Source organism: Etheostoma spectabile, chromosome 10 (genome assembly GCF_008692095.1).
Source record: "Etheostoma spectabile isolate EspeVRDwgs_2016 chromosome 10, UIUC_Espe_1.0, whole genome shotgun sequence".
In the NCBI taxonomy this organism is placed as follows: domain Eukaryota; kingdom Metazoa; phylum Chordata; class Actinopteri; order Perciformes; family Percidae; genus Etheostoma; species Etheostoma spectabile.
The window spans coordinates 6,281,733-6,297,172 of NC_045742.1; the positions used below are offsets into that span (position 1 = coordinate 6,281,733).

A 15,440-nucleotide genomic window follows, 5' to 3' on the forward strand; every position below is an offset into this window, starting at 1 on the left:
TGCTAATGATTAAAGATTTTTTTACTCCCAATTTCAATCATATCATATATCATTTACAAATTACTGATAATCTTTGTTTTGTACAGTGTGTTAAGTCCAAGGCTGTAGTCAGAAACGCAGTATAAGATCCAATATTTAGGACAATGTAAGGAAAATGAGGGGATGCATACCTGTGAAATGGGGGTCTGTTGAACCACATGTAAATGCTCCAAGTGTTGCACTACACAGTGAAGCAATACTGTGAAACAGAAGATCAAACTAAATCATCATGAACATTGATTACTGCCTTTAAATTGACAGACAAAAAGGGATGAAACCAACGCCAGAAAAGGCAACCCACACCATTATAGACTGACACTGAAGATTAATTCACATTTAACTACATGGTTGCCATAACTAGACCAGTTTTTATAGCATAGTGACCTTATTGAATAGACTGAACAATGACATTATGCAGAGCCAATCTAATATCATTCAGTTCAAAAATTGATTAAAGAAATCAAAGGTTGACCAATACAAGTAGACCTAAACACAGGAATGGAATAGTAATTCAACGGTATTGCTATTGTTAGTTATCGTCAGACCTGAAAGATTGTATGCTGTATTTGCATATCTATTTACTTGATGATTTGGTGAAATAAGGTGCAGGACCAAATAAGTTATTTGCTTCTGCCTGCTCCTTCTTAAACTAACCCTTTTTATATAACTTTTTGTTATTTTCTGATAGGTTGTGTTTTATTTATGGTTTTAACATTTTTCTTTTGTGTTGCAACACTGTTGATTGTTTGAGATAAATAAATAAATAAATGAATGAATAAATAGTTTACTTTTTCTAATATTGGTCTACAACATGTAATAAGTGGCACTGTCTGAAGAAAATCCAACAAGATTCATGGTTTGCCTGCAGTTCCAGTGACACATCAGTATGGCTCCTATTCCCCAACTAATGGCTTTATTTTCTAACAGAAGCTAACTGTGAGTACTGGTGCAGTAAAACCTTAATTAACAATTGTAGTGTTGTAAAATTATGATAAAACATCAAATCAAATATCTCAATATGCAAAACGGGTTTAATATCACATGGACACGCAGTGAATCGAACCCCAAAAGCAAAACTCCAGATGCCTTCAGTTACTTCGTCCCTTCATTATTCAGTTTTTTTCCAAATCAGTTTTAAGATCTTTCTTTTAAATATGGTGACTTTGCCCAAAATGTATTCAACATTCCATGCTTTCAGTTAGTAATTATGAAATAAAATTGAATCATCTCACCCAACTCTACACTTTACATGTTTGTCCAGGGTTTTCTCTTTGCAGATGAAGCACGGTGCAGATAAGCGTGACCTCAGCCTGAACTCTAATGTGTCACCCATTTTAATTTCCTCCTCAATGTTGTTTATGTAATGTCATACCCCACCGCATATGGCCACACCACAGCTGAGTGATGCCTAAGTCAAGGTTGTTACGGCTCCACCGTAAAACCTTTGTAACGTTTTTATTTCACTGAACTATTTTTAGAATGCAACAAGACGCTCTCTCTCTGATCTCAGAGGAAATGGAAGGTATCATGTGTTGTTTCAACTGACACCTTCGATACGATGTGCACAATAGGAAAAAGTCTAAAGATAACCAAGAGTTAGCTGTATCTTCATGTGAACCATCATTATCAGATTTTTCCAATTAGTAGACATTTCTCTTCGGAATAACACTTTTTTTTGGCGGCAATGCAAGGACGCACAAGGGTCAGAGCGTGGTGGCTTGGTAATATGCTTGTGACCTTTCAATGATCATGTAGGAGCGGAAATGTTAGGCAACCAAAAGTTTCTAGCCTTCGAACGACTAAAATAACCTCCAGAAGTTGTAATTACCTTTATGAAAAGACGCAGCCTAATAAGACTTAACCTTAAACATGTTCTCTGTCTGGAGGCGTACTTTCTCCATCTAACATATACGTTATGGCAGAGCAGGTCATAAAACCACCACAGTTGGCAGGGAAGCAGTGGCCATTGTGAACTGTTTTAGCCAAGCTGTACACATAATGAAGCATAGGAAAATATCATTAAGGAAGTGTACTGTAGCAAGACTAAAAAACATACTGACAAAACAAACTTATACCCATGCTCGCTGAGAAAATTAATTGTAGTTTTGTTTTTGCTGGCTGAACTGAGCATGTGTTTAAGGTCATGTACAAGTAATGTAATCTAAGTCAGATAAACAGAGTTTTAGGGAATTCCCACATGAAAAATAGTATGCAGCAGCACCTTCGTGACAAAAAATATAACTAAGATCTCAAAATGAATACAATAAAAATATGGAAGTATATGATAATAATTACTACTGACTGTATTTCATGTCTGTTTTTTAAGATGCTCATTTGTCACAGCTTCCTAAATACCTGGAGGGCAGAAAATCTAAATATCACTTTAAACTAAAAACAGAAGAGTTGGTACTTTACTGTTCATATATGTTGTTTTGCTCCTTTCTTTGTTTTTTTACCTTGCATCTCAATTGTATTAGTGGATATGTTTGAACTAGAACTATCTGTTAGACTCACCATTCTGAATCTTTGGTAATTCTTTTGTCATATTTACCTGCATCAGCTTGAATGAGAACCATTTACTGTAGACTAAAGAGTCACAATAATTTGTCTCCCCCAGGTGGTAACAAATAGTAGCATTTTTTAATGATGTCCTTTGACTATATATTGATGACAGGGAAAAAAACACACACACACACACACACACACACACACACACACACACACACACACACACACACACACACACACACACACACACACACACACACACACACACACACACACACACACACACACACACACACACACACACACACACACACACACACACACACACACACACTTTATTCTACTTTTACTTTACTTTTAAACAGTCTAAATGAACTTTCCCCCCACAAAAAACATTCAGAGTTGTGTACGGTCAATTTATCCCCCAAGATGATAGGATTAGATCATAACAGCATCCGATTGTCTTGTGTTCCATCACTTTTTTGGTCAATACCTGTGATGACCTCTGCATCAGTCTGCAAGACCAGGAGAACCAGATCTAAGGCTTTCCTCCATGCTTCCTGCTTCACACTCAGATTGTCATAGATTTTTACTGCTGGTGCTTCACTGGATTTTATGAATGATGAAACTTCACTATCATCTTGTTCACCTTCCAAGACAAGTGGTGAGAGCCGTGCAGCAATGCCTAGACCTTCGTTATAGTCCTGCAGTTGTTGGCTCACTGCAGTCCTGGCTCTGTCTTTTGAATACTGTCCAGTGTTAACCATTACAGTGGATATGTAATCTATTAAACCATCTGCCATTAGGTGCAACACTACATGCCTGTAAGGGTTCGCTGCTGTTCCTGCTTTGGTTTGCTGAATAGCATCCTCATTCCTCTCTCTGTGATGCTTAACACGGTGATCTGCTTGCTTTTGAAGGTGATGAATACAAAGCATTTCCGTCACTCCAGCACCAGGCAGGAGGACTTTGTCTTTCAGCATGTGGTGTAAACGATAAGCACATGCCCAAAACTGGTCCTCCAGGGCCAGCAGCTTTGCCTGTACACAGCTTGTGAGGATCACTGTGACCAATTTGCTGTTCTTAACAGTGGAAATATTCACAGTTGTTGATGGCTTACTCTCATGGCTGCTGAGGTCCCTCCATATGGCAACATCCACACCAATGCCAACACAGTGCTTACTCAACTGTGTGGCATAAGTCACTGGAACGGCTGCTGTTGCATTAGCAAATGCCATTAAAACGGAAGCCTTTACTTTTTCCACCACAAGTATTTGATGTCTACAACAGGATTGAATCACTTTCTCACTAACAAGCCCAGTGACTAGTATCATGTTCACTTCTAGGTTCAACAAAAGCTTCATAACTTTTTCCATCCACTCGTCCTTGTAGCTTGAACTTAAAAAATCTGACTGGTCACTCACACACTGTATACCTGTTGGCCTTTTGAAGCCAAGATGGCGATAGGTATCTGAGAAATCTCCATTAATTAGAGCAACCTTCAAGTGCTGTTCTTTTAAGTGATGTGCCACTAAAGCCTGTTCTGCAGACAAAAGAACAACGCAGCCTGGTAAAACACATGTTTGCTCCTCTGGTAAGCCAGGTAGCACACAAGTAACCACTTTGGACACATCAAACGTGAAACAGATGTTATCTTTTGGATTATTTTTTGACTGTATTTGGCTGGCTTCGACTACTAAATTCATTGCATTGACACAACCGTGACTCAATCCCTCAGCAATGTGTGCAATGTCAGGAAGCTTAGGTTTATTAAGTTGAAGTTCTGTGGAGAGATTTTCAGACTTGGCCTCATAAAAGTATCTGCTGAGCTTTACTCTCCTTTGTTCACTTCCATTTAGAGTCTTGTGACCAACTTTTGTTGTCCCTTGCAGGTGTCTCAATGCTTGCGAAGCTTCTAGAATGGGTTTCTTTGACAGTTGAAGTCCTGGAGTTGTCACAGTGCAGCTCTCTGATTGCTCTACATAGAGACCCTCAGTTGAGACGCTGCATTTCCTGCAAACATTCAAGCATATATCTATTCCTTCAGACATAGCCGAGACAATATGTGCTACGGAAATTCCTGTCTGAAGGCACTCCAGAGCAGCACGGCTCCAGGCTCCTGCAAGAAACAGCAGGCATCCTGACCCTGTATGATAGACCTTCTGGTGGGCTTGAATAGTCTCGTAAACCAGCTGACCCACCGCGCAGGTCAGCTCCAGGTTCTCGAAGATGCGAAAACACGAGCACACAAGAGCTGACTCCCCACTTGTTTCATCTTGGATAAACTTGTACTTTTTATGGGGTCCCAGAGAAGAATATGCAATACCTGCCAGTGCTGAGAGCTTCTGCAGTCCAACATGTTGTTGTTGGTTTATATTTGTAATTGTGGTTCCCAGCATTACTTGAGGTGCCTGAATTGTAAAAAGGAAAAGAAAAGCAAAAAAAAAACTCTCTAGTCAAACTGCTCAGTTAACATGGTTTGGGTTAAATCTTACCATCTACTGCATTATAATTTGACAGTTAAAATAAGGTTTCTAAAGTACTGAAAGTGTTTATACATTTACTTACATTTCAGAGGGGAATGTTGTACTTGACTAAATTTAGCTCACATACAGAACATGTGATTAGCTGGTGCAGTTATATATTGATGCAATATTAATTAAAGTACTGCACCGCCACTAGTATAACTGTAAAGCTGCTCTCACAGTAAGCCATTACTAGTACAATGTAAATATAAAACACTATGACAAATTCTTAGTCTGCATTACTTTTGATACTGTAAGTACACTTAGCTGGTTAGAGTTGATGTACTTTACTGAATGCAGGACTTGTAATTAAGTTAACATATTGTGGCAGCCTATTGTCACTTTAATTTAACTAATGGATGTTCATACTTATTCCACCACTGGGAACACGTTTGGTCAACAACATATATGCAAATGAAGCTAAAACAATCATTAAATGAGCACTGTACAACACAAAGCATAACAACATCTAAAGGAGCAAGTGACATTGAGAGATACATACAGCTCAACAGACCTGCAATTAGCCTAGCTAGCTATATAGCTAGCTATAGTTAACAGACCAGCAGCAGCTTGGAAGCTATGCTAGCAAGCTGATAGCTTAGGGAAAACAAATACTTTACTTTTAAATGTGGCCTGTCCATACCAAGACAACACTGAGCCAAAAAAAAAGGGTGCTCCAAATGATGGTTCTGCGAAACAAACTTTATCTATCCATAAACAGTATAATCTTACCTTACTTTAATAATGTATTTTCTGTTCCCAAAGCCAAACTGCTCCGGCTCAAACAATTAAGGACTGCGCATGAGCATTGCTTCCTGGTTGCTGGGCGACAAGAAACGATCTCAACCATTGGCGGACAGCATTAAAACCCGCCTATTCGTTGTTGCAATTGGATAATATGCACGCGTCACCGGGATTTCATGATTTGTATTGGTTATTCCCAATGTCATTTGACAAGGGAAAAAAAACCGTTGCTGTATGTTTTGTTGACATCCGAATATCAAATACACCATCGAAGAGTTTCCAGCTGAAACTTTCATTTAAATGGTAGCTATATCTACATATAAATATGTAGTATGAAGCGTATGCTATGTTTTTTCAGGAAGTTTCTGTGTTTATCGTGAAAAGCTGGCGCGCAGCTAGATAAATATGTTTGAAACGTGTTTCGTGGAGCAGCATGGAAGCTAAAGTTAGCTAGCATGATAGTACCGTTCGTAACGGTCAACTAAAATATAAAAACATCACCCGTGTGTCTTTCTGCTGCACTTGCCAACTGAGTGAAGTGTCTGAACGTTTGCTTTTTTCAGGCTTCAGGTTACCGAAAAGCAACTCCTTCGGCCAGCCAAAGGAAAAAGGCAGGTCCCAAAACCGAACTGACAGAGGAGCAAAAGCAAGAAATTAAAGAGGCTTTTGATCTCTTTGACACAGATGGAACTGGAACAATAGATGTGAAGGAGCTAAAGGTTAGTTTCTGGTTTAGTACAAAAAAAATAAAAAAGCAGGAAGAGCCATGAACTTACTCATCACATATTACTTTTCCTTCTTTATTAGTTTCCTCGTTTTACAATTTTTTATATCAGATGTCATGTCAAGTGTATGTATGATTAAATGATCAACTGATAACAATGCCACAGCAGACCCAGATTTCCCGTTTATTTGTGCCACAGGTTGCCATGAGAGCGCTTGGGTTTGATCCAAAGAAAGAGGAGATCAAGAAGATGATTGCAGACATTGATAAAGAAGGCTCTGGAACAATTGAATTCAGTGACTTTCTCAGTATGATGTCACTGAAAGTGGTGAGTGTAATACAGCTGGTATACAAAACATGGAAACTTTCTTAGAAATTAAAATGTGTCATTTCTAAACTTGGAAAGACTATGTAACAAATCATTGAGTTAAAAATCTGGGTTCATTATCTCATCACAACAGCATCCCAGAAACAAATTCCCTCTCATTAAATTATAAAGAAATTAAATTTTTGGAGACCAAGTAGGAGGGGGCATAGAGTCTTATTTTATTGGAACATCAAATTTGACACAGTTGATACACAATACAAGATCAATAGCAAGAGACTGGCAGTTACATTGTGTGAATGTAACTGCCAGTTTCAACCATGGATAATGGTCTCAACACTTACAACAGAGCGGAGATGCATTAGCATCCATTTAGTTTTTGAGAGCAGCTGGTATAGGTGTAAGACATCATATACTTTATTGTCCTTGAAGGGAAATTTGTTTTGGACTCTGTCCATTCCGCAACTTTTACAAAGACAACACAAAAGTGTGCAATGTAAAATTCAAAACTGCGCATATTTGGTTTGATTACAGATATGAGATATTTCCATAGCATGGAACCACACTTCCAATAGGAAGGTTTTCCCTACCCTTATTAGTCTTAGGCACAGCACCCCAGCCGTTTTGGGCACCACCCAAGCTGAAAGAATGTGAAATCAATGTGAGCACCAAAACTAATAACTTCTCAGATCTAATATTTGTAGTTTGCCCCCAGTGGATTAATTTAGCAAGTTTAGTCTTAAAGCATTTTCAGTTTATTTATTTATCTGCACTAGCTTTTACAAGGATTTAGACACTGATATGGTCATAATAATGGTCCAAAATGATGTGAAATTGCATATTGTTTTATTGCAAAGCGTAACATTTTGCCAAATACATGCACCTCCAACCTAGGAAAACACTGAATAGTGATTCCCAAGTATCTCTCCCAGGCTTAGTAGCTTGGGAGGTTAGATTTGAATTGGAATCAAGGGCTTTATGAAATACACCAATGCATTTCTTGGATATATGAGGCCCTTTCTACATGTGAGGTGGCATTGGTGGTTGTTAATGTGGTATATTTTCTGATAAAGTGTCTGGTTTGTAAATATCTAGAACAACAAACCTTACATTTCTGGCTGTAATGCATCAATCGTTATGTTTGTCCCTCCTTCATTGTCAATAGAATGAAAAGGACTCCAAAGAAGAAATATTAAAGGCTTTTCGGCTGTTTGATGATGACGGCACGGGAAAAATCACATTCAAAAATCTCAAGAGAGTTGCCAAGGAGCTAGGTGAAAACCTCACAGATGAAGAATTACAGGTATTGTAGTATTTATTGACATGCAGTGTTTCCCATGAACCATTACTGTATATTTATATTTTATTTTGTAGGGGGGTCCATTCACATAGACGTACCCCTACCTAAAAAGAGATTTTGTATTTATAAGCTTGTTTTTCAAAAGGTATGTTTTGAAATGCAACAATCTGGCAACAGGTGTCCAATAAACCTCTATTAATAAGGCCAATAGGCGTTTCTTTTACGTGTTGGTGATGCGCTTTTATTGACTGGTGCTTTCCATTTATAAGCTATTGGGGTTTTGCAATTATTATTTTTCAAAGAGAAAGTTCATGTTTATGATATAACTGTAAGCTATAACATCATTGAGACATACTATTCAAAGTGCCTGCGTTACAATTCTTGATGCTAACACTTTGCCTGTTGTCAGAGGGGTAGCTCCATACCCCCTCTTTCCCCTGAAAAACCTCAAGGTGGACCACCACAAATTGTTTTAAAATCACACTGGAAACAGGATTTGTTTTCATCAAATGATTGTGGAGTAGTTTAAGCATTTTGCTATTTTCAGAAATTGTCCCTTTGCACACAATGTGTGCACTACGTATCTTTCATGTTAAATACACTCTTTGGGGCAGTATGTTTGCACTCAAAGTGAACTGTTTATTAAATGGCCTTACATTATGCCCAACCTTACTACAAACAAGATGGATACTCGTTTCTCTTCTCTCTCATCTCCTAGTTCCAGTTATGCTGTTATGTTCTTGCATGTGATATTAAATAGTAGAGACATTGTTGCTTTAGGTTAGTTATTTCTGAGGAATTTGAGCACTGAGATACCCTGTATTACACATTGTCAGTTTGAGTTGTTCCTATCTATACCATGTGATATATCAAGTATAGCTTTTATTGCACTTGTAACTTTTTTTATCTGAACATAAGGACTTTGTTTCTTATCCTTTTTAGGAAATGATCGACGAGGCAGACCGAGATGGTGATGGTGAGATCAACGAGCAGGAGTTCTTGAGAATAATGAAGAAGACCAATCTTTACTGAACCTGAATGTTACAGCCTTGATCTAAAATCTTTGTTTCTTTTAGAACAGTTTATACAATCTCTTTTTTTTTTAAGACAATTTGTTTAGTGTGAGAATAACTATTTTAACATACTGTATCTTTGCACACATTTTTCTACAATGCAAGACAAATAAATCTATTTCATCACATTTCTTTCTGTTGTTACGCTTATTTATACCTTAGTTTCTCAGTGTCAGTAGTGTATTTCAATTGCATAGAAACATGCAGTGCTTTACAATGTCTCTGCTGCTGTGTACGCTGCAGTACATTCTGCAACGGCAATGCATGACAATAATGGTCTGATGTCGGGGAACAGACAGTGAAAGTCATATGACTAAGTTCATGTCGACTAACCAGAATGATTTTACTGCAGAGAGAAATGAAAAGCGTGAACTTGAGATGAGTAACTTAAAGTCACTCTCACTTCATGTTTTGAGTTATTGAACCAAAGTCATTGTCTGTCGAAGACACGGTACCATCAGTTACCTTCATGTTCTGATCTTGTTATAGGAAAGATAATCCTGCTGATTAATTGTAATATACAGTGGAAGACTGCTTTTGACCAAAACACCATACCTTGTTAAAATAAACAGGATATTGTAGTGACGTGTTTTTCCGAGCCGCCAGACGGCTGTCTATTATTTTGAGGATGCTTGCCACTGATTGTGAAAGTTCTGATAACGTATTTTAGACGACGGAGGAACATTGGGTGGAAAATATGAAAAGCTTTGCTCCAAGATGAGATATCCATTTTTTTTAATATTCCACACATAAAATGTTTGATGATATAAAAGATAATTATAAGAACATTCAAAGATGTAGCTTTGCAAAATAACCTCTACAGACTTTGTCCTCACGATGCTGCTGGTACTTAATAAGAGGTTTTCCTTTTGAACTTGTTTGACTCTTAAGTCAAACAAGACCGGAGTCTTTAACCTAAGATACATTTATAGGCATTACTGCATGCCTTCTGTTTTATTTTTGACTATTATCTTTACAGTTTTTTACCAAATTACAAGTGCCCGAATATGGAATTCATGTATATTTCTTTCATTTTGATCATATGTTGAGCTGAAACTTCAAATTGATATAAATGAGCCCATCAAAAGGCCAGTATTTCAAAGGTTCATTTTATGTTACCCCCCTATGACTCAAATCCATCAACCTTCTCGGAGTTCAAAGTACACCACACACCAGGTGAGAGAAGAAAAACAGTGCTGAAACTTGCTTTGAGTGGACACGGACTATTACAAATTTGCACCTTAATGAATTATGTCCTGATATTATGGAAGTTTAAAAGGTCCTTCGGGTTTATAACTCGCTGTAAGAAAGAAACCTTTTTAAGACATAAGTGTTATTTTCAAGTTACTGCCTTATGTCCAGTGATGGAATGTAACTAAGTGCATTAACTTAATTAAGTACAAATTTGAAGTACTTTTTACTTTTCATGCCACTGTCTACTTCTATTTCAGGGGTTGACGAATATTGTACTTTTTACTCCACGACAAAAATCTGATATCTTTAGTTACTGGTTACTTTACCAATTAAAGCTCTAGTGTGTATCTTTTTGATATTAATGAACATTTGTTACATTCAAGCCATTGCAACATGAGTTGCTCCAAAGCTAGTTATCAGTCCATCAGCTCCACATAACTCTCTCTGTATATATGTTCAGAAGATTGTGGTGTCCGGCGACTTTCGTGCGCAGAAACTTGAGTGAAGATAATTACCTCTTCTGAAGAGTCCATCATGTTTTGTTTTTTTTAATCTTCCATGTCCTCCTTGGCTACTAGCGCGCGATCGTGGAAGGCTTGTATCAGAGGACGGGCTGACAGTTTTGTTGTCATTACTTAGAATTCCTTATGGGGGCGCCAGAAACTATGCACTATAGCTTTAAGTATTTTTTTAAACACAAAACACATGCCGTTTATAAAATACAATGTTTTATTATAAATTTAACTACCCAACAATATAACAGCCTACAAGTAAAGCTGAAATGATTAGCGGATTAAACACTTAGCTGTTACCCGTTTTGACTGTTTCCAGTTTCTAAAATGTGAGGATTTTTCTGCATTAAGTACTTTTACTTTCAATGCTTTAAGTACATTTTCCTGATGATACATACTTTTACTTAAGAAGCATTTTCAATGCATTAATTTTTACTTGTAATGTTTTTTACATTATGGTGTTTTTTTTTCTTTGAGTAAAAGATCTGAATACTTCTTCCACCACTGCTTCCATCCATTTGTTTTCATGGGTCTCAACAGCCTTTGCAGAACAAAATCCACCGTAGACGAGAGCCTTTATGCAAAAATCACAAATTTTAAGAGAAGACTGCTAATATTTCCAAAGACTTTAAGCTTTAGCTGCACAGAGCAGTCATTCCGCAAGAGTAGGTGTTGTTCAAACAGTCAATGTTTGATTTCAGAACAAAACGTTCCAATTAGAGTTTGATGTTTTTGTACAGCGGCAGTTTCATGGCCTTTAATATCTTCACAGCCCCTCCGCTCGCTGTTATTCCCCTACTGTTGTGGTTAAACAGCATTCACATCACACTCTGTTGAATACTCCCACTGCTCCACTGCCTTTTTTTTTTCTCTTCCCATAAAATGATCAATTTCCAAAACAAGTCTGGTCGTTGCTGGTAAAAGGTGATTTTCTTTATTAACTCTTAAAGGTCAACCATAAATGTGTCACCATTATGTAGACAACCAATTTTACAAGCCCCCATTTGAGTAAGACAAGTTGAAGACAAACTAAACACCGTCATTGTGCCTAGAAGAAGCAAAGAGTGACTGCGTCAGTGGTATGTTTGATTTATTTTGTGTTTGTGAAATAGTTTTTATACATCATATTCAGACTAGTAGACGTCTACAAATAGTGTCTGAATTTTAACATTTTAGCAATGTTATATCTCTTACTCATTTACAGTATGATGAGGAAGCCCAGGTTTATTTGCATCTCCTTTTTATGGCTATAGTTGAACACAATGTAGAGGAAACATAAATGGTGTTGTAAGCTTGTACTTAAAGCCATAATGACTTTAAAGATAATGAGGTGTGTATAAGTGCTGCTGAGTTACATTATTTTCTAACCCTTGTCCTCCTCTTTATAAGTTACTGTTGCACACCTGACTCATTTACGTGTTTACATTTAAATGCTCTACCTGTTTGGGGAGATCTGTTTCCACCCTCTTAACCAATCACCTTAAACTTTTGAGTTAATGAGGTGTGCATGGCTAAGGTAAAAAAGTTGGTTGACAAGAAGAATTTGAGAATTTTAATGAACATGGTTCTTCAGATTTGGTACAACAAATGATTGTGTGTATGTCGGAGAAACATCCAGTCTAAAAACTGTTAGTCTTCAAATTTTTCAACAACCATGTTAGTTTTTATCCATCCATTTTTTAGGTACTGTAGTAGACACTCAGAGCTCAGCAGGACTACTGTTCAGCTATTTCTAAAATTGTGTGGAATTAATTTGGGAGATGCCTCTTAACTAATGCAAAGAAGACTCCTTGTATTACATTTGAATATGAAAGCTCAAATTGTCTTAAGTCTCCGAAATATTCTCTGCAAATGAAGTTGAGCAGCTCTGTGTGTTTTTTTCTCCACTAGGCTTGGCTTTATGATTACAGCTGTCTCTGTAAATGGGAAACAAAGTGGCAAAGTTTGGGTGTTGAGTTTGAATACCAACAATCTTTCCAGTATCACAGACTCCATCTTTGATTTAGTTTATATGGGTAGGTGAGACAATTTAAACGACTGTGTCTCAGTCCTCTTCCAAGTAAATTACAGTGCGGTTCAACAGGACTGAAATCAGTCAGCAACTTTGGCTACAGGTATATCATTAAACTTATGTTTAGAATATTTTGTGTTAATCATTTGGTCAATAAAATGTCTAACAAAGTTTCATCTTAAAAGTCCCATGACATGGTGCTCTTTGGATGCTTTTATAAAGACCTTAGTGGTACCCCTACATACTGTATTTGAGGTCTCTTTTATATAGACCTTAGTGGTCCCTAATACTGTATTGAAGGTCTCTTTATATAGACTTAGTGGTCCCCTAATACTGTATCTGAGTCCTTAATAGACCTTAGTGGTCCCTAATACTGTATCTGAGGTCTCTTTTATATAGACCTTAGTAGTCCCTAAATGTATCTGAAAGTCTCGTATTTAGACCTTAGTAGTCCCCTAATACTGTATCTGAAGTCTGTTATATAGCCTTAGGAGTCCCCTAATACTGGATCTGAAGGCTCTTTTATATAGACCTTGTAGGCCCCTAATACTGTATCTGAAGTCTCTTTTTATATAGACCTTAGTAGTCCTAATACTGTATCTGAAGTCTCTTTATATAGACCTTAGTGGTCCCCTAATACTGTATCTGAAGGCTTTTTATATAGACTTAGTGGTCCCTAATACTGTATCTGAAGTCTCTTCCCAGTCCACAAATGAGCTTTCGTATGTGACATTTCTGTGTCTGTAGCTTTTGAGGAGAGGGGGGGGGGGGGGGGCAAGGTGGAGGGTGGGGTGTGGCCTTGACCAACGGCCACTTTGCTCGTTTGAAAGCCATGATGTCTCTCTCATGGGTGGGCCAAATTCTCTGGCTGGGCAAAGCAGAGAAAGAGGAGGTAACCTTGCCTCTTATGAGGTCATAAGGAGCAAGATTCCCGATCGGCCCATCTGAACTTTGATTTTGTCAAAGGCAGAGCAGGATACCCAGGGCTCGGTCTACACCTGTCACCTTTTCCAGCCACTGGGAGACAATAGGCAGGCTGGGGGAACACATATTAACGTTAATCAACGTCATGAAGTGACATTTTCATGCCATGGGACCTTTAAGATGTCTCACTGTCTGATGAACAAGCTGAAATAAAAAGGAAATTAATTTTAATATGGAATAAAGAAAGAAAAAATGAATTGTTTAGCACAATTTTTAAGAAAAAATGACTTTGACATCTCTCATGTTGTTGCAAGGGATGGAGACACGTTCATCTTGCTTTGTTGAATGAGCAGGGACTGGAATCAGATTACAGCTGCAACAACCTAAAAAAAGAGTGGCACGTTAACAACTTCCAGAAAAATAGCTGAATGGGCGTTCAATGGACTTTTTCAGCATTCAGATCTACTGAACCAGTTTAATGAAGTAAACCTTTGGGTGTGATCACACTTTCAGAATATAAATTTAACATTATCTTTAGATAACTTTAATGAAAAAAAAAAAATTATGTTCATCAATTCGGGACTTTTATGGAGCCTATTTTATTTGCAGACACATAGCACAATTAAAAGTAATTGCACCTGAGTCAGCTAGCAGCTGATTAACATGTGTTGTTACCTGGGCAGGTAGACAAAAAAACACTCAAACACTCTGCACAACAGCACAGTACATAAAAGTCCATCAGTGCTTTGGTAAAGGTACTTTATTGTCACACACACTTACATGTAGAGAAATTCATTCTCTGCATTCAACCCATCCTTCAAGGGAGAAGTGGGCAGCCATTTACAGCGCCCGGGGATTAACTCCAGATCTGAACCAGTGCCTTGGTCAACCAGCCTGACGTGGTCAGACTAAGATTCTAGTCAGATTATGAGTCTGATATGGATGAGTCTCCATTGTGCTGTGATTATGGGGGCGTGTTTCAACCGAAAAAGGAAAGAAAATGCTTCTGCACTCAATTGGATAGACCTACAACCAATCAGAACAACGGAGTATGTGACGTATTTTGGGGAAGTATAGATGTCAACAGAACAGCTAGCCACCGCTGATGTTAGCTACTAGCCAATAGCCCCACTAATGACGTTGCATCCACGTTACATGCTTTACAGCATACATCCATCCATAAATCCCTCGGATGTATCATGAGATAATATGGATGTATTAATAGAACACATGGCAAATTACAACCATTAGCTATTCATTATTACAGCTGCAGGACCTCGTGATAACCGTCATAAGCGCATGAGCAGTGTAAGGCGACATGGGCGGGTGTTTATTCATTACCGTACTTTTGATCATCTGTCCATCATTGTATAAAGCCCGCCCTGACAATTTGATTCACGCCGAACTTCCCGACCTCAAATGGTTGGCCGTGGCTAAGTTTGGCTGGCATCCAAGCTATTGATCAAGGGCACTGACTGGAGTACCTAGTACATGTCTTTAATGGTGACTTTAATCCGGAGCACCCGGAGTGGGTGGCAAGACATCCACGAAAACATGGGGA

General features: G+C 38.0%; 2 protein-coding genes and 1 long non-coding RNA gene across 4 annotated transcripts in view; 2 read left to right on the forward strand and 1 right to left on the reverse strand.

Moving 5' to 3' along the window:
• Nucleotides 1-2,779: 2,779 nt before the first annotated feature.
• bbs12 (Bardet-Biedl syndrome 12) lies at nucleotides 2,780-5,935 on the reverse strand. Of its 2 annotated transcripts, none has more exons than XM_032527361.1 (2): nucleotides 5,810-5,935; nucleotides 2,780-4,958 (listed from the first exon to the last, which is right to left on the reverse strand). In XM_032527361.1, the coding sequence occupies exon 2, from the start codon at nucleotides 4,944-4,946 to the stop codon at nucleotides 2,991-2,993; it is 1,956 nt and encodes a 651-aa protein (XP_032383252.1). In that variant the 5' UTR covers nucleotides 4,947-4,958; nucleotides 5,810-5,935; the 3' UTR covers nucleotides 2,780-2,990. The 2 variants fall into 2 exon arrangements, with proteins under 2 accessions (XP_032383252.1, XP_032383251.1); XM_032527360.1 differs by having other exon boundaries at nucleotides 2,781-4,958; nucleotides 5,805-5,935.
• A 26-nt stretch (nucleotides 5,936-5,961) lies between these two features.
• On the forward strand, nucleotides 5,962-9,366 carry cetn4 (centrin 4). The gene is made up of 5 exons (XM_032527406.1): nucleotides 5,962-6,119; nucleotides 6,380-6,535; nucleotides 6,740-6,868; nucleotides 8,031-8,168; nucleotides 9,108-9,366. The coding sequence occupies exons 1-5, from the start codon at nucleotides 6,117-6,119 to the stop codon at nucleotides 9,195-9,197; spliced, it is 516 nt and encodes a 171-aa protein (XP_032383297.1). The 5' UTR covers nucleotides 5,962-6,116; the 3' UTR covers nucleotides 9,198-9,366.
• A 751-nt stretch (nucleotides 9,367-10,117) lies between these two features.
• LOC116696417 (uncharacterized) overlaps nucleotides 10,118-15,440 on the forward strand; it is an 8,174-nt gene continuing 2,851 nt past the window's right edge. The window contains exon 1 of the long non-coding RNA XR_004333720.1: nucleotides 10,118-10,128. This is a non-coding gene — a long non-coding RNA (uncharacterized LOC116696417). The remainder of the gene's footprint in view (nucleotides 10,129-15,440) is intronic.